Genomic DNA, 25,842 nt, shown 5'->3' with positions numbered 1-25,842 from the left:
CGTTACAACTTTTAACACCAGCATTCCCTATTTTAATTTAAAATCTATGGGTGTCAAGTACATTTTTACTTAAATGTTAATAATTTAACTAAAGCAATTGATTTTGGTACCAAAAGGTACGATTAAGTACCAAAAGTAACGTAATAATTATGTGTCAAAATACTTATGCCGTTTTGCTTTTGCCTCCCATTTTAAACATTCGCCTGCCCAATCACAAATTAAGCTGGAATTTTCTTGATCCATTATTGTTTATTTAGATGAGAGGCAAAAAAACCCCTTAGCTGTTAATATCCCGTTTTATGAATGCTGACAATAATTATATGCCTTTTAAGACAAATGTAGATTTTGTCAAAATAATTATGCCAGGCACTGTATGACTTTGTACGGAATAGTGTTGAAGTTTGACGAAGGAAATCTTTACTTTCATTAACTTCATAAAAATAAACAAATAATACAACTGTTCGCTATGAATGATCTTCAAACACTATCATGAATCAACACGCATAACAAAAATAAACCAAATTTGTTCTCCGATGCAGAAATTAAAACCCGAGCCCAATTTTTTCGTTCGTACATCGTTAACGTCAGCACATCAACAATTACATACCTATTTACAGTTTGTCCAGAATTTGCGAGCGCAAAACATGTACAATTCTTTCTCTCTTTTTATTTATAATGAATATTGCCAAAGCAAGACAAGATAAAATAGAAACAAGTAAGAAAAGCGTTAAGTTCGGTCGGGCCGAACTTTTTATACCCTCCACCACAAATTTCAGCCGTTTCGGTGGATTAATGTGGCCACTACCTTCAAAATACCGAAATTCGGAAAGTACCGTTCTATGGGGGCTATATGATGGCGTGGACCTATACCTACAAATTTCTGGGGTAAAGTTTTATACGCCTAAAGAAGACTAAATACCAAATTACAGCCATATCGGTGTGATAATGAGGCTAAAACGTTCAAAATATCGAAAATCGGGAGATTTGTATTATGGGGGCTATATCAACACGTGGACCTATATAAACATTTTATGGTAGAAATGTTTCTTAGCCTCTGGAAACACAAAATACAACGTTTCAACCGATTCTTTGGTCAAATGGGTCTAATACATTCAAAATATATTAAAATGACGCGTACTTTATATGGGGCCTTATATGGGGGCTATACCAAAACGTGGACCTATATAACCCAACTTTGGTAGAAATATTTTTTGGCCTCTGGAGACACAAAGTACCAAATTACAACCAATTCGGTGGTAAAATGGGCCAAATATCTTAAAAATTCCTTAAAACGACGCGTACTTTATATGGGGCCTTATATGGGGGCTATATCAAAACGTGGACCTATATAACCCAACTTTGGTAGGAATATTGTTTGGCCTCTGGAGACACAAAGTACCAAATTACAACCAATTCGGTGGTAAAATGGGCCAAATATCTTAAAAATTCCTTAAAACGACGACGCGTCACGCGTCATTTTGTATGGGGGCTATACGAAAGCGTGGACCTACATAGCCCGCTTTCAATACCAAAAGTCCTACGTAAATATAACATATTTTCCCAAAATTTCATCAACCTACGTCAATCCGTTCGGACGCTAGAGTGATTTCCACAGACGGACAGACAGACAGACGGACGGACATGGCTATATCGATGTAGAATTGCACGCTGATCAAGAATATATATACTTTGTGGGGTCTACAATGATTATTTCGAGTAGTTACAAACGTAGTGACAAACTTAATATACCCCCATCCTATGGTGGAGGGTATAAAAATCGCTCCAGAGAGAGAGAGAGAGAGGGAAAAGCTCGTCAGACTAACCGGACCGAAGTCGGTCAGACGCGTCGGAAAAAAATTGCGACTTTGAGCAAACGCGTCGGACGTCCGACATTGTGTTTGCTGGGTACCCACACACCATGTGTATTCGTTGATGCGCCAACACAGACTGATATTTTTTCATTGTTAATGATAAAATTTGAAAGCTCTAATAAAGCTTTCCAAAGTTCTTTCGTAATAGTACGTTTATATATAACCGGATTTTACAAACCCACTGGGTTTTAAATGTCAATTCCATTACATATACGTCAAACAAATCCTCATAAAGAAGGTTAACCCTGCAAAAGGCTATAATATAAACATGGCCTAAAGTGTGAAATCTCTTTTCACGTGAAATACAGAAATCTCTTTTCACGTGAAATGCATGGGTGATGTGAAATGGATGCACGGTGAATTCCAGAACATGCCCGATTAAATCAGAATTGTTGTTTAGGTTTGAACAAGCTTCAATAACTTCAGCAGTTTCTACAGGTATTATTAATTAAAACTAAAGACGTTATCGAAATGCTAATGATATGCTATTCTTGTGGCAAGTCCTGTGGAAATACACATAGCCCAGAAAGGCTGCGTTCACCTTACTACTTTTCAAAAATGATACTAAAACTTTATATAAATGGGTAAATGAGAACAGTTTTCCTTTCATAAATATTTTATTCGTACTCTTTAGTACAAGAATAAATAGAAAAATTCCAGAAAATACATTACTATTACGAAGATAACGGTATAAAAGTGTTACAACTGCTAAATTAGAGTCCAAAAAGTCTGCGTTCACTTTGTGTGTTGTAAGAGTACCGTTAGTTTTTTTTAGAAATTTTTTTGCAGTTTCCTCCCATTTTTAATCAATGTTGTCACAACTGATCATGCTGTGAGCTTGTTTGCACACTTAACTTAAAAAAAATAAATTATTTCAAGAATGGAAAACAAGGGCAACGAAAAAAGCATTGATAAAAGGAAAATTCTAGGTGAATTATGGAAAAACATATCGACCTAACCTGTAGGTAGAGCATATTAATCCATACAGAGAGTAATAATTAACTATAAACACGCCGGAATTTTTACGTAAAACCCCAGATCTGGACATTATATTGAATCCAAAGCCTTACAATATCAGCAGTATGCCTTGAAACGTTACCTTATTGGAACCAAAATGTCGTAGCTAAGCCAAGTTTTTTTTTCTGCATTTTGGTTAAATTTGTGTTTCTAGATGTTTAGGTAACCATACTTGTCCATTGTCGATTCAATAAATATAAATTGACCCATTCCAGAAGCTGCCATACACCCCCAACCCATAACGGCACCCCACCATATTCTACTGTGCCAAACTAGATTTTGTTTTTCAAGCGCTGTTCCAACTTTTCTCCAAACTATTTGAAGTCCTTTTATTCCAATCATGCAGAACTTGCTTTCGCCCGAAAATATGACTTGTTTCTAGAATTCTGGAGGTTTGTTAATGTATTCATTAGCAAATTCAATACACCTCTGCCTGTTCACTAGTGATATGTATGGCTTTCGTCGTGCGACACCACCGTGACTCCACCTACTTTTATGGATTGGCATGGTCTTCATTTTTGCTATCCAGAACTAGAGCTACAAGTTTGCCAAAGATCCAAAAATAAAAAGTTGTTGGTTGTTGCTGGTTTCATATCTCGGAAACCGATTGGATTTTTATTTTTGGATCTTTGGCAAACTTGTAGCTCTAGTTCTGGATAACAAAAATGAAGACCATGCCAATCCATAAAAGTAGGTTTTTAGTACGTTTACAAAAGATTTTGTCTTATTTGCTTCGCTTTATCAGATTATTTTTACATTAAATTCCAAAAATAGTATTTGTACTGTGGATATTAGTTGCTTTGAGGATACATCCGATGATTTTCGACAATTACAAATTTTTGAGAAAATACCGCCGATATCTTCCACTATGTTGAAAGTTTTTCATTGAAAAATTTAAATTTTTTATGTTTATGACCATCTGGGCTGCAGTGATGCACTAAAGGCAGTGAAGATCCACATTTGTGCACATATTGTCAGTATTTCATCTTATTTTCATTCCAAAATACTTTTCAACTGTAAATAGTTATAAATGAATAACTTTTTACATGTTAATTTTACTTAGGTTACTTGCACTGCTATTATTTTGCCAACTAAAAAACCTTCCTGAGCAGAAAACTTCAATGGTGTTTCTTAATAGTTGCATATTTATGTAAAATACTTTTATCCGTGAGGTCTAGAACCTCATAAGTATTCGCCTGATGCAGGATAATTAAATTCCTTTAAGGAATAATAGCAGTATTATTGCAATTTTCGTACATAGCAGTTCCGCACTGCTATTATTTGCACGCAACTGTATGCTTTATGCAGTACTTTTCTGGCGGTTTCTGCACAAATAATGTTTTTAATTGCCACTTTCACATTTTCTACAATTTTTGAAGTAGTTATCGGACGATTTGTTTTATCTATATTAATTATGTAAAGCTGGGTACACATTGTCAGTTTTGAATGACAGCTTTGTTGTTGCTTGCCAGTGTGGCCGTTCAGTTTTGTCATTCATCATGCAACCACCAAATATTTTGTGGTTGCTGGACGGTTGGACAGTTATCTATAATTGCAAAAAATCGTCATACAAAACTGACAATGTGTATTGTACTTTACACTCCTCCCGTTCTGATAATATTTTTGACCGTCCAAATCTGGGCTTTGACGTAAAAATTCCGGTTTGTTTATAGTTAATTATCACTCTCTGTATGGACTTTGCCCGTTTCATATTTGGTCTGTTCCTTTACTTTTGAAAATGGCAAAACCGGCAAAAGTAGTAAAAGTTGAAAACTGCTGCCATATGAACTGTATGGTGTCTAAAGTAAAGGAACGCTTTTCGAGTAAAAAGTGGTAAAACTTGAAGATTCTTGAACGTAAAGGAACAAAGCTTTTTTCTCATTTTCACCCAATTCAAGAACCCCACTTTGCTGGTTCCCTTTCTTTCCTCATTTTCACCCAACTCAAGAACCCCACTTTGCCCGTTCCATTTCTTTTCTCATTTTCACCCAACTCAAGAACCCCGCTTTGTCCGTTCCATTTCTTTTCTCATTTTTAGCCCCGTCTCATTAAAAAATACATTTTTTCACCAATATTTCGATAGCTTTTTCCCCCTAATTTACCTAGAATTTTCCTTTTATCAATACTTATATCTTTGCCCTTGTTTTCCATTCTTGAAATAATTTATTTTTTTAAGTTAAGTGTGCAAACGTGCTCACAGAATGATCAGTTTCGACAATATTGATTAAAAATGGGAGACAAATGAAAAAAAAATCAAAAAATACGTGCTGACATGTTGCAAAATATTTTGATTTTGGTGTTTCTTTGGAAAAGCCGAAAAGTGAGTGTGATTCTCATTCTTATGAGAATACTAGACACTTAAAGTGTTCGGTTTTTCGCTAAAAAGGCATCATTTCAAAAACTGAGAAGCCAATTGAAAATTCCCTTCGCCGGGATGAAATCATGATATTGGTATCGATCAGTAAAATTTTGCAACACTGTCAGTTCGTTTTGAAAAACATTACTCTCTGTAATGCTTGGTTTACATTTGTGAAATCCACTCGATTTCATCTGCCAAATTCCTTTGTGTATACGTATAATGAATAGCTCATTTAGACTAGTCATAAATCCTCGACTGGATTTAATAAATCCAGTACAAATCTCATTTCAGTCAGCTGATTTTTGTTCATAGCCCAATTACCAAGGTAGATGCATCAGCCCATCTGATCGAATTTAAAACGTCAAAAGAATTTTTTGTAAATTGAATTCTTCTCAAAAAACATAAGTCAAATTACAAATTTATTGTTTAATACTAAAAATGTTTGCACATTATGCTACTAATGATAACTAAAGAGCAAAAAATAATTATTTTATCGCTGTTTGCCCATCTGAAATAAATAAACGAATTATTTTATCGTTTAGACATCGTAAATATTAGTCTTGGTTTATTAAAATCAACTTTGTACATCAAAACAAATTTAATTTTTCCGCCTTGTTTACAAATATTTACATTTTAAATTATTTTTAGTGTAGCAATTCACCGATGCATCTACCTTGTTTATTGTGCCAGCTTGTAACTTTTTGTATTTTCTAGCAACATGTTGCAAAAAACAGAGTTGTATACGAGGATTTATGCTAGATTTAAAACAAATCCACTCAATACGATATTTTATTTTTGTATGGGAAATCTGGTAGATTTTGGTTGGATTTAGCAAATAAAATCTGATAATGTGCTAAATCCAGCTAATGAAGTCATATCTAAATGGCATAGAAAACACATCTGAAATCAATTGGATTTTGTTTGACGTTTGAGCAATGGAATTGACAGTTGAAATCGAGTGGATTTCCTAAATGTAAACTTACTATAATAGATGAAGTTGAGCCATTTGGGGGAATACTCAACTCAAGCAAAAAAACTAACGGTACTCTTACAACACACAAAGCAAACGCAGACTTTTTGGGGCTCTAATTTAGCCGTTGTAACACTTTTATACCACTATCGTCGTAATAACAATGTATTTTCTGTATTTTTTCTTTTAATTATTGTACTAAAGAGTGCGAATAAAACAAATCCATTCAATACGATGATTTATTTTTGTATTGGAAATCTGGTAGATTTTGGGTGGATTTAGCAAATAAAATCTGATAATGTGCTAAATCCGGCTAATGAAGTCATATCTAAATGGCATAGAAAACTCATCTGAAATCGATTGGATTTCGTTTGACGTTTGAGCAATGGAATTGACAGTTAAATATAAATTGACCCATTCCAGAAGCTGCCATACACCCCCAACCCATAACGGCACCCCACCATATTCTACTGTGCCAAACTAGATTTTGTTTTTCAAGCGCTGTTCCAACTTTTCTCCAAACTATTTGAAGTCCTTTTATTCCAATCATGCAGAACTTGCTTTCGCCCGAAAATATGACTTGTTTCTAGAATTCTGGAGGTTTGTTAATGTATTCATTAGCAAATTCAATACACCTCTGCCTGTTCACTAGTGATATGTATGGCTTTCGTCGTGCGACACCACCGTGACTCCACCTACTTTTATGGATTGGCATGGTCTTCATTTTTGCTATCCAGAACTAGAGCTACAAGTTTGCCAAAGATCCAAAAATAAAAAGTTGTTGGTTGTTGCTGGTTTCATATCTCGGAAACCGATTGGATTTTTATTTTTGGATCTTTGGCAAACTTGTAGCTCTAGTTCTGGATAACAAAAATGAAGACCATGCCAATCCATAAAAGTAGGTTTTTAGTACGTTTACAAAAGATTTTGTCTTATTTGCTTCGCTTTATCAGATTATTTTTACATTAAATTCCAAAAATAGTATTTGTACTGTGGATATTAGTTGCTTTGAGGATACATCCGATGATTTTCGACAATTACAAATTTTTGAGAAAATACCGCCGATATCTTCCACTATGTTGAAAGTTTTTCATTGAAAAATTTAAATTTTTTATGTTTATGACCATCTGGGCTGCAGTGATGCACTAAAGGCAGTGAAGATCCACATTTGTGCACATATTGTCAGTATTTCATCTTATTTTCATTCCAAAATACTTTTCAACTGTAAATAGTTATAAATGAATAACTTTTTACATGTTAATTTTACTTAGGTTACTTGCACTGCTATTATTTTGCCAACTAAAAAACCTTCCTGAGCAGAAAACTTCAATGGTGTTTCTTAATAGTTGCATATTTATGTAAAATACTTTTATCCGTGAGGTCGCCTGATGCAGGATAATTAAATTCCTTTAAGGAATAATAGCAGTATTATTGCAATTTTCGTACATAGCAGTTCCGCACTGCTATTATTTGCACGCAACTGTATGCTTTATGCAGTACTTTTCTGGCGGTTTCTGCACAAATAATGTTTTTAATTGCCACTTTCACATTTTCTACAATTTTTGAAGTAGTTATCGGACGATTTGTTTTATCTATATTAATTATGTAAAGCTGGGTACACATTGTCAGTTTTGAATGACAGCTTTGTTGTTGCTTGCCAGTGTGGCCGTTCAGTTTTGTCATTCATCATGCAACCACCAAATATTTTGTGGTTGCTGGACGGTTGGACAGTTATCTATAATTGCAAAAAATCGTCATACAAAACTGACAATGTGTATTGTACTTTACACTCCTCCCGTTCTGATAATATTTTTGACCGTCCAAATCTGGGCTTTGACGTAAAAATTCCGGTTTGTTTATAGTTAATTATCACTCTCTGTATGGACTTTGCCCGTTTCATATTTGGTCTGTTCCTTTACTTTTGAAAATGGCAAAACCGGCAAAAGTAGTAAAAGTTGAAAACTGCTGCCATATGAACTGTATGGTGTCTAAAGTAAAGGAACGCTTTTCGAGTAAAAAGTGGTAAAACTTGAAGATTCTTGAACGTAAAGGAACAAAGCTTTTTTCTCATTTTCACCCAATTCAAGAACCCCACTTTGCTGGTTCCCTTTCTTTCCTCATTTTCACCCAACTCAAGAACCCCACTTTGCCCGTTCCATTTCTTTTCTCATTTTCACCCAACTCAAGAACCCCGCTTTGTCCGTTCCATTTCTTTTCTCATTTTTAGCCCCGTCTCATTAAAAAATACATTTTTTCACCAATATTTCGATAGCTTTTTCCCCCTAATTTACCTAGAATTTTCCTTTTATCAATACTTATATCTTTGCCCTTGTTTTCCATTCTTGAAATAATTTATTTTTTTAAGTTAAGTGTGCAAACGTGCTCACAGAATGATCAGTTTCGACAATATTGATTAAAAATGGGAGACAAATGAAAAAAAAATCAAAAAATACGTGCTGACATGTTGCAAAATATTTTGATTTTGGTGTTTCTTTGGAAAAGCCGAAAAGTGAGTGTGATTCTCATTCTTATGAGAATACTAGACACTTAAAGTGTTCGGTTTTTCGCTAAAAAGGCATCATTTCAAAAACTGAGAAGCCAATTGAAAATTCCCTTCGCCGGGATGAAATCATGATATTGGTATCGATCAGTAAAATTTTGCAACACTGTCAGTTCGTTTTGAAAAACATTACTCTCTGTAATGCTTGGTTTACATTTGTGAAATCCACTCGATTTCATCTGCCAAATTCCTTTGTGTATACGTATAATGAATAGCTCATTTAGACTAGTCATAAATCCTCGACTGGATTTAATAAATCCAGTACAAATCTCATTTCAGTCAGCTGATTTTTGTTCATAGCCCAATTACCAAGGTAGATGCATCAGCCCATCTGATCGAATTTAAAACGTCAAAAGAATTTTTTGTAAATTGAATTCTTCTCAAAAAACATAAGTCAAATTACAAATTTATTGTTTAATACTAAAAATGTTTGCACATTATGCTACTAATGATAACTAAAGAGCAAAAAATAATTATTTTATCGCTGTTTGCCCATCTGAAATAAATAAACGAATTATTTTATCGTTTAGACATCGTAAATATTAGTCTTGGTTTATTAAAATCAACTTTGTACATCAAAACAAATTTAATTTTTCCGCCTTGTTTACAAATATTTACATTTTAAATTATTTTTAGTGTAGCAATTCACCGATGCATCTACCTTGTTTATTGTGCCAGCTTGTAACTTTTTGTATTTTCTAGCAACATGTTGCAAAAAACAGAGTTGTATACGAGGATTTATGCTAGATTTAAAACAAATCCACTCAATACGATATTTTATTTTTGTATGGGAAATCTGGTAGATTTTGGTTGGATTTAGCAAATAAAATCTGATAATGTGCTAAATCCAGCTAATGAAGTCATATCTAAATGGCATAGAAAACACATCTGAAATCAATTGGATTTTGTTTGACGTTTGAGCAATGGAATTGACAGTTGAAATCGAGTGGATTTCCTAAATGTAAACTTACTATAATAGATGAAGTTGAGCCATTTGGGGGAATACTCAACTCAAGCAAAAAAACTAACGGTACTCTTACAACACACAAAGCAAACGCAGACTTTTTGGGGCTCTAATTTAGCCGTTGTAACACTTTTATACCACTATCGTCGTAATAACAATGTATTTTCTGTATTTTTTCTTTTAATTATTGTACTAAAGAGTGCGAATAAAACAAATCCATTCAATACGATGATTTATTTTTGTATTGGAAATCTGGTAGATTTTGGGTGGATTTAGCAAATAAAATCTGATAATGTGCTAAATCCGGCTAATGAAGTCATATCTAAATGGCATAGAAAACTCATCTGAAATCGATTGGATTTCGTTTGACGTTTGAGCAATGGAATTGACAGTTGAAATCGAGTGGATTTCCTAAATGTAAACTTACTATAATAGATGAAGTTGAGCCATTTGGGGGAATACTCAACTCAAGCAAAAAAACTAACGGTACTCTTACAACACACAAAGCAAACGCAGACTTTTTGGGGCTCTAATTTAGCCGTTGTAACACTTTTATACCACTATCGTCGTAATAACAATGTATTTTCTGTATTTTTTTTTTTTAATTCTTGTACTAAAGAGTATGTATGTATGTACTAAAGAGTGCGAATAAAATTTTTATAAAAGAAAAACTGTACTCATTTACCCATTTATATGTAATGTTTTCGTATCATTTTTTAAAAGTAGCAAAGTGAACGCAGACTTTCTGGGCTATGTGTATTTACTCCATTGGCTGCTGGGAAATATTCCCAACACTATGTTACACTAGCTAATCCAATTTAACTCCATCCACTCCTATACACATAACTTGGGCGTCAATTTAGTTCACCCTAAATGCGCACGACACTTATAAATGAGTTCTAAAACAGGAATTTCCAGTATTAAGAAACATTTTCGGATATCCCGGGTGGCAATTTCATCACGATTTTATAAACTTTTGTACACTTCGAGTCATCAAAACTTAAAGATTTGAATAGAAATGCGGATATCCTGGAGGGGCCACCATATTCTACAGTGGTAAATGTTCTCTAAACTGTATGGGAATGACTTAAGCGTAAAATATACGACTCTAGGAGACAGTACGCTTCCAAAAATAAACTTGTTGACAGAAAAAAGCAAGCTTTGTATGGCATTACACCTGATTATTTAAAGAATCCTTACCAAAGCAGGATATACGGGTGTATCCTTAATCAGGAGGGATATCTTTTTACTGAACAGTACTGAAAGTACTTCGTTTTCAATATAGAGTAAATATGCATCCATATTCTAATACAGTCTTTCTGTATTCGCAAGTTTTAAAGGGGGGTTCTATTCAAATGAGCCAAATTTTTTACTCCAATTTTTGACTTTATTTTGTTTTTCTTGTATAATTTTTATATAAATTGCATTTGAATGGAAATGAATGTCTAAGTTTACTCCAAACACATGAAGATAAATATAATAAAAGTTAAAAACTTCATATCTTGTATAATTCGGTAAAAATGAAGGTTGAATAAAATGTTGCAGGGGGGTTCTATTCAAGTGAGCGGCAGTGTAACTCACGCTGAATAAAGCTGTTTTGAGAGAGTGTTAACAGAATGTAATTATGGAATCTCAATATCATATCTTCAAACTAGCATTTACATAGTCCATATTTACATTCGGCAATTGTCAGTTTGTCGGTGAGAGAGGGTGTTGAGAGGCAAAGGGTTACCATATACCTCACCTCTCTCTCCATCAAACTGACAATTGCCGCAAGGAAATTGCAATTAGGGCGGTGCGATTTGTATGGAAGGAAAAACCCTTAATGGGCCCTTCGCGTTTCTGATTCCTGGGATTGAACTGAGCAAAAAAGTCCACTACACCATAGGTCTACCGCGAAAATCGAGCCTCCCGATTTTGACTTTTTTGGACATTTTAGCATATAACGGCCAAACCACTGAGATTTTCGATACAAATAAAAATTGTAGCCAAGACAGTGATTAAGAACTCTCTAATACATCGCAAAATCATTGGAACGCTCCTTCAGGCAGTTTTAGACTTGAGAAGGTGCAAACTTTTCAGAAAATATCGATAAATGGCACTGGACTACAGAAGTTGACCAGTAAATATTCAAGCGTTCTGATGAAAAATCCTATCGTGTTGGAATCCATGGACAACGAAAATGCTTTTAGTTCGTTTATGTCACTTTGTTTTATTTTTTTATAACGGTATAAGTAGTGAAAATCTGGGTTTCTTACATTTTCAAATTTAAACGGGCATATCTTCTTTTTTTCACAGCGGATTTCTATTGATCCTTCTTCCTTTTAAAGGGGTGAATAATATCTTTCGAACAAGTTATTATTTTTTTTTAATCGGTTCACAAATGGCTAAGTTATAGTGGTTAATGTCTGAAAACCCCCACAAAAACTGTAACTGATTATTTTGTGGTTGCTTGATGACTGACGAAAATTAACGGCCACACTGGGAAGCAGCCAATTATTTGAGCAACACTGACAGTCAAAACTGATCGTGTGTACCCCACATTAACGAGAGTTCGATAACCGCATGTATCGATAACTTTTTTAAATAATTTCGATATAAAGCGAGCAGTTTTGACTGTCAGTTTTGCTCAAATAATCGGTTGATTGTCAGTGTGGCCGCTCACTTTTGTCAGTCATCAAGCAACCACAAAATATTTTGTGGTTGCTGGACTGTTTGACAGTTATCGATAATTCCGAAATCGACAGTCAAAACTGATAGTGTGTACCCCGCTTTCGTAATTTGTCTTTAAACAAAAACTCGCTCGATAACGGATACGAGAATTAGACCACTGGCAAAACTTTTTCATCGATTAAACAATAAGAAAACGGAAGAAAACCAACTTTTGTTTTCATGGCAATATTGACTTTTTGCTTACTTTAAAACAACTACAAAATTTAAAAATCATACACGATTTTAGTTGTGTTTCGTTCGTTTTTATTTTTGTTCGACATAGTGAAACCGGCTGTAAATGTGGTCTGTAGAGCGATTTCGTGAAAATTCGCCTTTGGTTCCATACAAATTACTATGGAAACTTTGTCACTATGGAAACCATTGGCACGTGTTAATATATTCCGATTGTACTCAAACTTTGGCAATCTTAACATCTAACAAAACTAAACACTTTAGGGGGGTAAACACACAAAACATTGTTCCACAACATCCCATACGGGACAAGGGAGACTTCTCTCATATCAATGAGTGCACCCCGATTCATATTTAGCTCAATGATATGGGACCTACTGTTTATCGCCGAGTCCGAACGGCGTGTCTTAGGACACCACTTGTGCAGAAGTTTTTCAAGCCTGAAATACTCAGGAAATGTCGCCAACATTACTGAGGGGTATTTTGCCACCGTTGAAATATGTTTGATGTTGCCTGGCCGGGGAATCGAACCCCCGACCTTGTGCGTGCAAGGCGGGCGTGCATACCATTGCACCACCTTTGAGTTAAAACCAGTCTAATATGTATATACAAATGTCTGCAAGTTACTTGCATGTGTAGTCAGGGGGTATACCCGACGTTATGGCCAGTTAGGCCATATTTATATTAGGCAATTTTCCTTGCGAAAATTGTCAGTTTGATGGAGAGAGAGGTGATGCAAGGTAACCCTTTGCCTCTCAACACCCTCCCTCAACGACAAACTGACAGTTGCCGCAAGGGAAAATCTTAATGTAAATATAGGCTTACCCCCTGTTTTTGTAACCCCTCATACCAATTGCGGATATTATTCGAATGTTCGGCACAACTTTCGAAAACGATATCACATTCGAAGAATTGGTAAATGTTTTTCGGGTGTACACAAGCACGTTGTTCTTTTGTTCTTCAAAAGTTTAAAAACGATATCATTTTCGAACATTTGGCGAATGTTTTTCTTCACAAGAAAAAATGTTAAGAGAAACATTTTTAACTTCGGAAATTTTTTAGTTTTAAAAAATAATTTTATATAGTTCGTATAGAATTCCCATTTGCTTCTTTCAAATATTTTCGATATATGTAAATGCTAGGTATAATATAAGCAAGAAGTGATGATAAACCCAACATATGGCTAGGTTACGAATACAAGACAACAATGTTTATAAACAGTTACACACATTGAATCGCAAACATTACAAAGAAGAAAAAGGTACATAACAGAACTATCAAGAGACGTCAGATAAAGTTAAACATGTCATGTCCGCCAAAAATGCTTTTTCGGCACTATCGTAAAAACTATCATCTTTCATTCGCTAATAATATTATTAACGATATTCGAATTCGAAGGTTTTCCTGCCACAAACTGAGTGACGAATGAATCGTTTTCAATTCGTTCTCGTGTGTCGTTTTCGAACAAAATATCCGCAAAACTATCGAAAAACATTCGAAAACGAATCGTTTGCGCTAGCAATGATATGGGGGGTTGTATCCAATGCTGTTTGTATTTGTGTGAAAACCAAAAGAAACTTTTGATTTCCCTCATATACATATTTGGTTTTCATACCAAAAAACACGAACGAAAAAGACGATAGAAAGAGACCCAATGTTTTGAGCTGAACTTTTGTTGTTTTTTACAGAATTTCGCTGAAAACTCATGCATATGATGGGAAATAGATATAGCGAAATTTTAAGATACTCATATACTTAAAAATCCGCAATACGGGCAAAATATCAGCATTTTTCCAAATGAATTTTGACATTCTGTGAAAATTGTTTTCCAAATTTGTGTGTATATAGAATATTTTTGGGGTTGCCACAAGGAACATATTTTTCAAAGAGAACAATTAAAAAAATTAAAAATTAACATAATGGAAACACTGATATACAAAGCTTTTCGGAATCAAACGAATGCTTTTCAATTTTTTATAAAAACCAAATTTTAAACGGACTCGTTTGAGTACGAACTATACGTTTGAAAAATATTATTTTACAAAAACTGGTTCTTACCCCCTGTTTTTGTAACTAATTTTTGTTCGTTCGTCTATTTTCGTAATAATTTAGTCATCCATAGCTCTGCCCCCAGATGACATACAGGCCTAATTTTTCGTAGACACGTTCCATATTTAGTAGAGAATTCCTCATTTCAAAATCAGCGCTGTACAATTGCGCTAAGGCGAGTAAATCGATATACAAAATTTGACAATTCGTGTGAGAAGAATAAAATTTTTTACAAAAACTGGGGGTTAGACTTCTACCATGGCACAATTACAAAGGTAGTGGTGTCGTAGAATTTTGAATATGTTATGTCAAAAATTTCTTTATGTTGTTGGGGAAATTACAACAAAAATATTTTTTATAAAAGGATTTGACATTTCATATTCGAACAGGTGGTGTGATACCACTACCTTGGTAATTGTGCCATACAATAAACATAACGTAATTTACATTAGGTCTGTCTGATTACTCATTATTTTGATTTAGTTTCTTTATATCTGTGTCTGTTTACTTCCAAGAAATTTCTGCTGTATAAACTTGCAAGTTCTCAGAGAAGTACACTTAAAAACTGTGGTTACAGATAAAATTCTGTAACAATTGTTGTTGGCGTTTTACAAAGATGTAAAATTCTGTAACAATTTGTACAAAAGTAAATATTGGGTAACCAGACAAACCTTATATTTCAACTCACAATAATCAGTATTGGGATTCTCTAACGCATTTTTTGGCTACCGACAAAAATCGGTAAAATTAAAACGCAAAATTACGAATGATAAGGTGTAGTCCGGAAACGCTTGCACTCATGAATCAACTACTTTTTTTTGCTAAAATCACTCCCTGCAAACATTTTCTATCGTCTAAGAATAAGTCGCGATTCTCCCGGGCGATTAATTTGTCGCAGGCGACATCGCCTAAAAATCTTCCGCGTATCACCAACCTAAATTTGCAATGCGAATCGCTACCAAGATTCGCTGACGAATCATATGGAAGATCTTAAGAAGAAGAAAATATTAAGAGGAAATTTATTTTTCATTCTTCTCTGTTCTTTGTTTCTTCCATTTTTATACCCTACACCACTATGTGGGGAGGGTGTTATAAGTTGGTTTTGGCCAAAAAGTTTGTAACGCATCGAAATAATGGTCGTAGACCCATACTTATATATACCAAAATGAATGTCTCGACGAGCTGAGTCGATCTGGCTATGTGTGTCCGTCCGTCAGTCCGTCCGTCCGTCTGTCCATCTAAACCTTGTAATCACGCTACAGGTCGCAATTTTGATCGGATCGTCACGAAATTTTGGATGTTGATGGGGGTCCCGGAGGGGAAGAAGCCTATTGAAGCCATTGATAAGTGGTCGGATAATATTTAGGGGTCGGAATGGGCAAAAAACGGGTGACGTAGGGGATGGAAGATACCAAGGAACGGTCCTGACCGGTTTTAACATGGCAAAGCCCAGGATTTATCTTGGTCCCTCTTTCATCTCAAGTGGACACTGACCTCCCCGTGGTGTCACCTGGGGAACTGCCTTTAACACCCGTTAAAGGTAGTGAGCTAACATGTGCCGCGCGTTCACCCATAAGAACGTTAAAAACTTGGGTTTGGGCGTCGGGTTAGTAACCCTCCCCTGGAAAAAACAGCCTACTATGAAAAAACGAAAGAAAAGAAAAACAAACCCCTCTAAAGTTGACGAACCCCGCAAACGTTTTAAGGACCATGATCTGCGAATCTGCACCTGGAATGTTCGCACTCTTTATAGAGAAGGTGCAGTCTGCGCATTGGCAGACGTACTTGAAAAGTACAAGGCCGATATTACTGCCATACAGGAAATACGATGGATTGGGAAAGGCGTCACAACAACACCTAAAGGTGACGCACTGTATTATAGCTGCCATGACGTAAAGCATGAGTTTGGTTGCGGATTCGTAGTTAGTCGGAGACTAAAACATCTGGTATCCAGCTTCACCCCAGTGAATGAAAGACTTGCTGCAATTCGAATAAAAGCTAAATTCTTCAACATCAGCTTTATTTGCGCTCATGCTCCCACTGAAGAAAAGGACGAACAGACCAAAGATATATTTTACGAGCGCTTAGAAGAAACATATGACCGTTGCCCTGCCCATGACATTAAAATCATTCTAGGCGATTTTAATGCCAAAATTGGAAAGGAGAATATCTTTGGCCCAACAGTCGGGAAATTCAGTCTCCACAGTGAAACATCTGACAATGGTATGAGGCTGATAGACTTTGCAGCTGCAAAAAACATGGTAGTTAGCAGTACCAGATTTAATCATCTCGATATTCATAAGGGCACCTGGCTGTCCCCAGATCAAAGAACAAGTAATCAAATTGATCATGTTGTGATAGATGGAAGACATTCATCCAGCGTGTTGGATGTACGATCGTTCCGAGGCGCAAACATTGATTCGGACCACTATCTTGTTGCAGCAAAGGTACGTACCCGTCTAAACGTTGCAAATAAAGCACGAACAGACACAACGCGGAAGTTGGACATCGATAGGCTGCAAACACAACAGATAGTCACAGCATATTCCACTCAACTAGCCCAATTGCTTAACGCGAGCACTCCTTGTCCCGATAACATAACAACACAATGGCAAAATATTGCCCACTCCATGCAAACAGCCGCAAAATCCATACTTGGATTCCAGAGACCTCCACAAAGGAATTCATGGTATGACCAGGAGTGCCGTGCTGCTACCGAAGATAAAAATGCGGCATATAGAGCTACTTTACAATCAGTAGCAACGCGTAGCGCACGAGAGAGATATCGGGAGAAAAGGAGAGAAGAGAAACGTCTTTTCCGCAAGAAAAAGAGAGAAATGGAAAAGCGGGAGTGTGAAAAAATCGAGATGTACAGGAGCCAGAATGAAGTCCGAAAATTCTACCAAAGAGTGAAACATCAAACAGATGGCTTTGGTACAGGCACATCCTCCTGTAGAGACCAGCAAGGTAATCTGGTAACAGATACAGATAGCGTGCTCAGGATATGGAAGGAACATTTCTCCAATCTGCTGGTATCCAATAGTGGCGAAGACGATGATACCGCAGATCCAATCCCAGAAGATAGTATAGAATGTATACCACCCGGCCAAGATGAGGTAAAAACAGCAATCAACCGGCTGAAGAATAATAAAGCAGCAGGAGCCGATGGCTTACCAGCCGAGCTGTTTAAAACCGGAGGCGACGCGCTGATAAGGTGTATGCATCAGCTAGTTAGCACCATCTGGCAGGAAGAACGCGTACCCGACGATTGGAACCTGAGCATCCTATGTCCCGTCCACAAAAAAGGAGATAAGACTGTATGCTCCAACTATAGGGGCATAAGTCTACTCCCTATTGCCTATAAGATAGTGTCAGGGATACTGTGCGAACGAATAAAGCCTATGGTCAACGAGATAATTGGACCATACCAATGTGGCTTTAGACCTGGCAAGTCCACCATTGACCAGATATTTACCCTGCGGCAAATCCTAGAGAAGACCCAAGAGATGCAGATCGACACATTTCATCTTTTTGTCGATTATAAAGCAGCATTCGACAGTCCCCTCCGATCAAAGGTATTCCATGCAATGTCTGAATTTGGTATTCCCGCAAAGCTCATCCGGCTTTGTAAGATGACTCTAACTGATACTAGGTCCTCAGTTAAAATTGGAAAGAACCTCTCCGAAGAATTTTGTACCAAAAGAGGTTTCAGACAAGGAGACAGCCTTTCGTGTGACCTATTCAACATTTTGCTGGAAAAGGTAATACGAGATGCAAATGTCAAAAGAAATGGCACAATTTACACCAATAGCCACATGTTACTTGCCTATGCTGATGACATAGACATCATGGGACGATCAGTAAAGGAAGTAACTGATACCTTTAGGAAGGTCGAAGCAGAATCTGCGAAAGTGGGTCTGGCGGTAAACGGCGAAAAGACCAAATTGATGGTGTCGACGCGCAAAGCGTCCATAGAGCTCGGACCAACCGTAGAAGTTGGTACCTACAATTTTGAGGTAGTTAAAGACTTCGTCTACCTCGGCACTGCCATAAACACAACAAACAACATCAGTTGTGAAATAAGAAGAAGAATTGTATTGGCCAACAGATGCCACTATGGATTAAGTAAGCAATTTAAAAACAAAGCCACATCTCGTCAAACAAAAATAACACTATACAAAACGCTGATACTACCCGTGCTAATGTATGGCTCCGAAGCATGGGTACTTGCGCAAGCAGATAAGGCAGTGCTTGGTGTGTTTGAGAGGAAAATTCTTCGAAAGATCTACGGGCCGATTTGCGTTGACGGTGAATATCGACGTCGTATGAACCACGAGCTATATAAGCTATACAAAGACATGCATATAGTTAAACGTATCGAGATGCAACGATTGCGTTGGCTAGGCCATATCATGAGAATGAGCGATGATGAACCCGCTAAAAAGGCGTATGAATACATGCCACATGGCGGTGCACGCAGAATCGGCAGGCCTAAGCTTCGATGGAGCACACAAGTGGATGAAGAAATGGAAAGGCGCGGTTTTTCAAAAAGTCAAGCGAAAAACAGAGAGGAATGGAGATCTTTTCTTAGTTCGGTCTATGGAACAAATGTTCTGTAATGGGCCAACTAAGTAAGTAAGTAATGGGCAAAAAACTTATGTGGATAAAAAGACAACGTTTTTTTCCAAAGCGAATATCTCAGCTTCTGTACGGGGTATACCAAAAGCAAAACCTGACAATAAAAGTAGAAAATATACCTTTCTAATGATGTAAAGTAGGTTCTCGTAGGTGATCAAACAACGAAGATATCACAATAGTCGCAAATAAAACCCAAATTTTCATTTTTGCGATTTTAATTAAAATGACGAATATCACAGCTTTGGTTGGGGACTTTCCGAAAGCAAAGCCTGGCTATGAAAGTAGAAGATCCCATCTTTACAATGATGTAAACTAGGTCGGCGCAGGTGACCAAATAACGGAGATATCGCAATAGTCATCAATACATCCGATTTTTCCACTTTTTTGGAAATCACGCTACAGGTCGCAATTTTGATCGGATCGTCACGAAATTTTGAGGGTTAATTGGAGTCACACAGATGAAAAAGCCTATTGATTTTGGTGATGGTCGGGTAATATTTAGGGTTCGTAATGGGCAAAAAACTTATTTGGAGAAAAAGACAACGTTTATTTCCTAAGCGAATATCTCAGCTTCAATATGGGTATACCAAAAGCAGAACCTGGCCATGAAAGTAGAAAATATCGCCTTTCTAATGATGTAAAGTAGGTTCTCGTAGGTGATTAAACAACGAATATATCGCAATAGCCGGCAATAGAACCCAACTTTTTATTTTTGCGATTTTAATAATAATGACGAATATCACAGCTTCGGTTGGGGATTTTCCAAAAACAAAGTCTGTCTATCTTTACAGTGATGCAAAGTACGTTGGCGTAGGTGGCCACATAACGGAGATATCACAATAGTCGATAATACATCCCATTTTTTCATTTTTTTGTAATCACGCTACAGGTCGCAATTTTGATCGGATCGTCACCAAATTTTGGGGGCTAATGGGGATCCTACAGAGAAAGAAGCCTATTGATTTTGGTGATGGTCGGATAATATTCAGGTCGGAATGGGCAAAAAACTTATTTGGAGAAAAAGTCAACGTTTTATTTCAAAGCTAATATCTCCTCTTCTAAAAGAGGTATATCAAAAGGAAAACCTGCTAATGAAAGTAGTAAATATCACCTTTGCAACGATGTTACGTAGGTTGTCGTAGGTGGTCAAACAACGAAGATAATGCAAAAACCGCTAATAGAACACAAATTTTCATTTTTGCGATTTTAATAATAATGACAAATATCACAGCTTTGGTTCGGGACCTTCCAAAAGCAAATTCTGACAATGAAAGTAAAAAAACCCATCATAATGGTCGGATATTATTCAGGGGTCGGAATGTGAAAAAAAATTTGGAAAAGGACGTATATCGAAAGCAAAACCTGGCAAGGAAAGTAGAAAATATCACCTTTACAACGATGTGAAGTAGGTTGTCATAGGTGGTCAAACAACAGAGATATCGCAATAGTCGTTAATGCATCCCTTTTTCCATTTTTTGTGCAATCACACTACGAAATTTTGATCGGATCCCATCATAATGGTCGGATATTATTCAGGGGTAGGTTGTCATAGGTGGTCAAACAACAGAGATATTGCAATAGTCGTTAATGCATCCCTTTTTCCATTTTTGTGCAATCACACTACGAAATTTTGATCGGATCCTCACGAAATTTTGGGGGTTGATGGGGGTCTAACAGATAAAGAAGCCTATTGATGGTTGGCATACATCCCACTTTTCCATTTTTATTTGGGTTGTACAGTCGATGCACTTAAATGCGTTTCAAAAAAAATTAACCTGTGTTAATGAAGACATTCAGACCAAAGGCGCTAAGCTAACCCAATTTTAATATTTTGAATTTTATTAGTCAAAATCTTATGAACAGGGGTAGTGGCGTAGGGTATCACATAGTCGGCCACGACCCGACTATAGCCTTGGCTCACTTGTTTGTCTTCGATTTTTATCCTTTTTGTTTTCTTTTCAGATTTGTTATAACTTTTAATTATTCCTTATGTTGTAGTGGTTGTATACTGGTTCCATTCACTTTCTTCATTTCACTTGGCAAAACCCGGACATGTGTTATGTTTGTCAATACTCATAATATTATACGTTCCATTTACATACATATATCAAAGTTATGTAGAATATGTATATGAGAATTACATATATGAAACCAAATCAAAAATTTTAGTAACAATCGCGTGATCGGGCTTCGGAAGAATAATATATTATTCGCCTGCACTAACAACAAGCCAAACATAATACAAACTAGCGGAAAGATAGCCGAGGTGCATATCAGAAGATTCGTTGTAGCGGTTGATAATAAACAGTAATTGTAGAGAATCGTCTACGAATGGCAAATTACTCGCGTGGGTGAATTTTATATAAAAATTCGCTAAAAGATCGCCGGAAAGAAGCGCAGAAGAATAATCTGATCAAAAAATAGTCCAACAATCTTCCAAATGTTTGCAGGGCTCGAAAAAAGGACCTCGCTTATGTTGACCGAAACCAAATCAAAAATTTTAGCAAAAATCGCGTGATCGGGCTTCGGAAGAATAACATATTATTCGCCTGCACTAACAACAAGCGAAACATAATACAAACTAGCGGAAAGATTGCCGAGGTGCAAATCAGAAGATTCGTTGTAACGGTTGATAATAAACAATAATTGTAGAGAATCGTCTACGAATGGCAAATTACTCGCGTGGGTGAATTTTATATAAAAATTGGCTAAAAGATCGCCGGAAAGAAGCGCAGAAGAATAATCTAATCAAAAAATCGTCCAACAATCTTCCAAATGTTTGCAGGGCTCGAAAAAGGACCTCGCTTATGTTGACCGACGTGCAAACGTTTCTAAGACCTTGATTTGCGAATCGGGACAGTTCTCGCATTGGCGTACAATCGAAATCGCTTATAACGTCGTCGTTTATAACGTCATATCGCTTATAACGACGAAATCCAAAAGTCCCGAATTTCTGCCCTTTATATTCCACACAAATAAATATCGCTTATAACGTCATATCGGTTGTAACGTCGGTTTTCTGTGAAATATTTGAATTTTGCTATCGGTTATAAGGTCGAACTATACGAAGAAGAAAAATTTCTCTCAATTTGTTGTTAAAACTCAAATAGCAACAAATTATCAAACATATACACAACATGTTCAAAGATGCTATTGGACAACTAAATTTCGACTCACATGTAGGCGGTCTTAAGTCAATTAATATTGAATTTTGGCCACCCAATGTCACATCTGTTTTACACCCATGAACCAAGGTGTAATAAAATCATTAAAATGGCACTGCCGGAATCGACAAATATCCACTATCCTGGCAAAAATAAAAAGGGATAAAAGTACAAAATAAAGTACAAAAGGGTTTCCAAACCCTTTCAAAATTCAGATCTGAATTAAATTTAAGACTTATGTTGGGATTTAAAGGCCCAAACTAAAATAAGAGACTATTTAATATAGAACCATAGCCTATATTAACGTAATATATCTAATGAAGAATGAATTTAATATTGTTATTTTTTATTATTTTGTTTTTAAGTCATTTATACGTAAATATGTATACAGAATGAAAAACTTAAAAATTGAATTGATTTCTTTACTTATTAAAACAACGTATCTATACCCAAAAGTCACTTTATATAATATAATTTCACCTCTTTTTTAAATATCATTTATAACGACTATCGCTTATAGCGTCCGATTTTGGTCGGTCCCTTGACCGACGTTATAAGCGATTTCGACTGTATTTATTTTCGTTCAAAACGATGCACAGCATTTCGTCTTTACGAGCTGTATACTACAATACGAGGGGCACTAAAAACCTTCTGGCCTAGGCAACTCGCAGTGTCGTCAGGCATCATTTGACATTTTTTGGAAAGTTTCACATTTTTTAGCCTAAGTCTTATGCCAGACTATGAAAATTTTCATTAACGTGAAAATGAGTTTAAATGCAAGAGTTATGAAGGGGGTGAAACTGTGTACACAAGGTTCTGTAATCTGTACTTATTCTTTGTGTTTAAATTCGCAACTCTCAAACCAATGTGAGGCAATGAAAATATCAAAATTTTCATTTGATTTCATATATGTACGTGTGTGTGGTACGCTCGGGATATTGCAGTCGCTTAAATTCTTATTGCACGGAAATCGACCGCGCCGTGCAAGACATCTGCCCAGTATGCGGCATGGGTCCGCACGACACAAAACATCTTTTCACCTGCCCCGCCAAACCTACTCATCTAACTTCAGTGGATCTGTGGTTACATCCCATCAAAGCAGCCACTTTCGTGGAACTAGAGATAGACCCAGAGCCAGATTGAACAGAAGAACGAACATATGTACAAACATAATAATAAACACTGTTACACAAACAACCAAAGTGTATAGTTAGCATCATCTATAATTTAATAATATATTATTGACTTACCTTTCAATATCAATTTCATGCAGTGCACGGCGCTGGGTAATGGAATCGTACAGTCCACCATAAAGGCGAATTGCATTTTTATGGAATTGCAGTGTTTTGTATGATCCACTTAGGGTTGACATTAAATCTAAATGTAATAGACCCATTTCCTCCGATCTTCGCCATATTTTAGCACAGCGGTCAGTACTTGTCGCATATATATTACATTCAAAGTCAACGCACCACATGTATTCTCTGGGGCTATGAAGTTGTTGTTCTGTCACGTAGTCGTCTTCATATATGAAACAGTTTCCTGACACTCTACCTGCAAATATGGAGATATCTTTTTTAACAAAATCTGCTATATCATTGCAGTTTTCTGATGAGATCTCATTATGATATCTGCTTTGGAGCGGTTCGTGCTTTAAACGCTTATGTTGTCTGATATAACTTGCGTGGGACAGATATAGCCAATCTCTATCGAGTAACAGCTTTGTTGCGAACATTTTAGATCGATGGAAGTACTGTTGCTCACGATAGCAACCACTTAACCAGTTTTGGGCAATTTTTATACGGTTCTCAAAAGAAAGTGATTGCTGGGTGCTAAATAGGTAGGTACACATAAAGAAAATATTATATAAAGATATGTTTAGAGACCCCTTCATTACAAAATACATCAAATCGAAATTGTGCACAATAAATATAAGTTTTATATTAATTAGCAGTTTTTTTTTTTGTTGAGTTCTTCTGTTGCAGTCACTATAATGAAGGGATTGGAAACATATTTGGTTTCATAATAATTACCGTTGCATTATACTGGGATTATTTCGACGTCCACACATAAGTAAGTCCAGTGTTCGAAGGCTGAAAATATTATTTACGATTACGTCTCTGAGGAACCAGTGGACTTTACAAAGAGTTTGCAAATCCCTTTCGTTGCAGTATGAAAATATATTCATTAAACAATCGGTGTTTATGTCCAGCAAACCAACAATTCGTCCCATTTTATCTTTATATGATTACTCAATCTACAGCCCTAAAAAGAAAACACGTATTAAGTATTTGTATTATTTATTTGCATTAAAACTTTTCATACGCCTTGATAATTCACAATTACTATTAGACAACCTCACATTTAGTCCGGTCAAAATAGACATTGAAATAGCAAAAATTCCCACAAAGCTGTATTTTGGTGGTGAGTTAGGGTTTGCCATTAGAAGCAACGTCCTAAAAGTCCCCATCGATCCCATGTGTGCAAACAAAATTATTCGGGGTCAAAGGTCAAAATTTAAGGGTTTTCAGGTTTTCGGATTTATTTTTTGAAAACGGTTGATCTAATCAAAAAGTGACTAAAGTAAATATTGTAGATAGAAAAATTATCTACAAGTTTGACCCTTATAATTTTTTTCTTAGAAGGAACCATTCTTGAGATATAGCTGTTCTAAAAAACACATGATTTTTATGCACTTATAAGGGAATTATGCACATATTCAGACGAACCGGCTAAAATAAGCGAAGTAATCGGGTCTGTCCCCCAAAAAAATATATATTTTCTTGAAGAGTGAAATTATAGCTATCTTCTTAAAAAATTCCAATAAAATCGGAGTGTGTTTAGTAGAGTTATTCAATGTTAGAGTCATTTTATGCAAAAATAGCCCATTTAACCCACATGTATAATCGAAAGCCCAACGGGAACGACCCCAACGAAAACTCTCCGATTTTTTTCAAGTTTTGTCCGATGGTAGGGTTTGTTGCGCTGATTACGGAAATGTATAATTTTCAACGGTTGCGGATCCGGTTCGCCGGTTATTAGACCCGAAAGGCCAAATTTAAAAACCGGGTTAGACCCGGTTCTACTGAACCGATTACTGCAAAGTGAATATCGTTTGAAAGCTTACGGAAGTATCTAACACATAGTGTCATTACTTTAACCGGTTCGCCTCATAATGTACTTACGCGGCTAATTTTTTATTTGACCTTTAGATCGAGATATCTCGAAAATTGTAAGTCTTTTTTAAAAATAATAAATACCAATCTTGTAGACAATTATTGAATCTACAACTTTTACTTTAGCGGGCTTTTGCTTAGTATTACCGTTTTTGAGAAAAATTAAAAAA

At 36.1% G+C, this 25,842-nt stretch overlaps 1 protein-coding gene across 4 annotated transcripts in view; it reads right to left on the bottom strand.

Annotated features, from left to right (window-relative positions):
• The window catches only part of LOC141402776 (F-box/WD repeat-containing protein 4), a 97,329-nt gene that overhangs the window by 33,716 nt on the left and 37,771 nt on the right, over window positions 1-25,842 (bottom strand). For all 4 annotated transcript variants that reach the window (XM_073984720.1, XM_073984721.1, XM_073984718.1 and 1 more), the window contains 2 exons: window positions 24,530-24,761; window positions 23,747-24,328 (listed from right to left, as the gene is read on the bottom strand). In XM_073984720.1, coding sequence (XP_073840821.1) covers window positions 23,747-24,328; window positions 24,530-24,729 — 782 coding nt within the window. In that variant the 5' untranslated portion in view covers window positions 24,730-24,761. The remainder of the gene's footprint in view (window positions 1-23,746; window positions 24,329-24,529; window positions 24,762-25,842) is intronic.

The sequence above is a fragment of the Musca autumnalis genome, unplaced genomic scaffold, assembly GCF_047663935.1.
Source record: "Musca autumnalis isolate F117 unplaced genomic scaffold, ASM4766393v1 scaffold_4, whole genome shotgun sequence".
Lineage (NCBI taxonomy): Eukaryota > Metazoa > Arthropoda > Insecta > Diptera > Muscidae > Musca > Musca autumnalis.
Note: the sequence above shows the minus strand (reverse complement) of the source record. Positions and strands in the feature narration are given on the sequence as shown.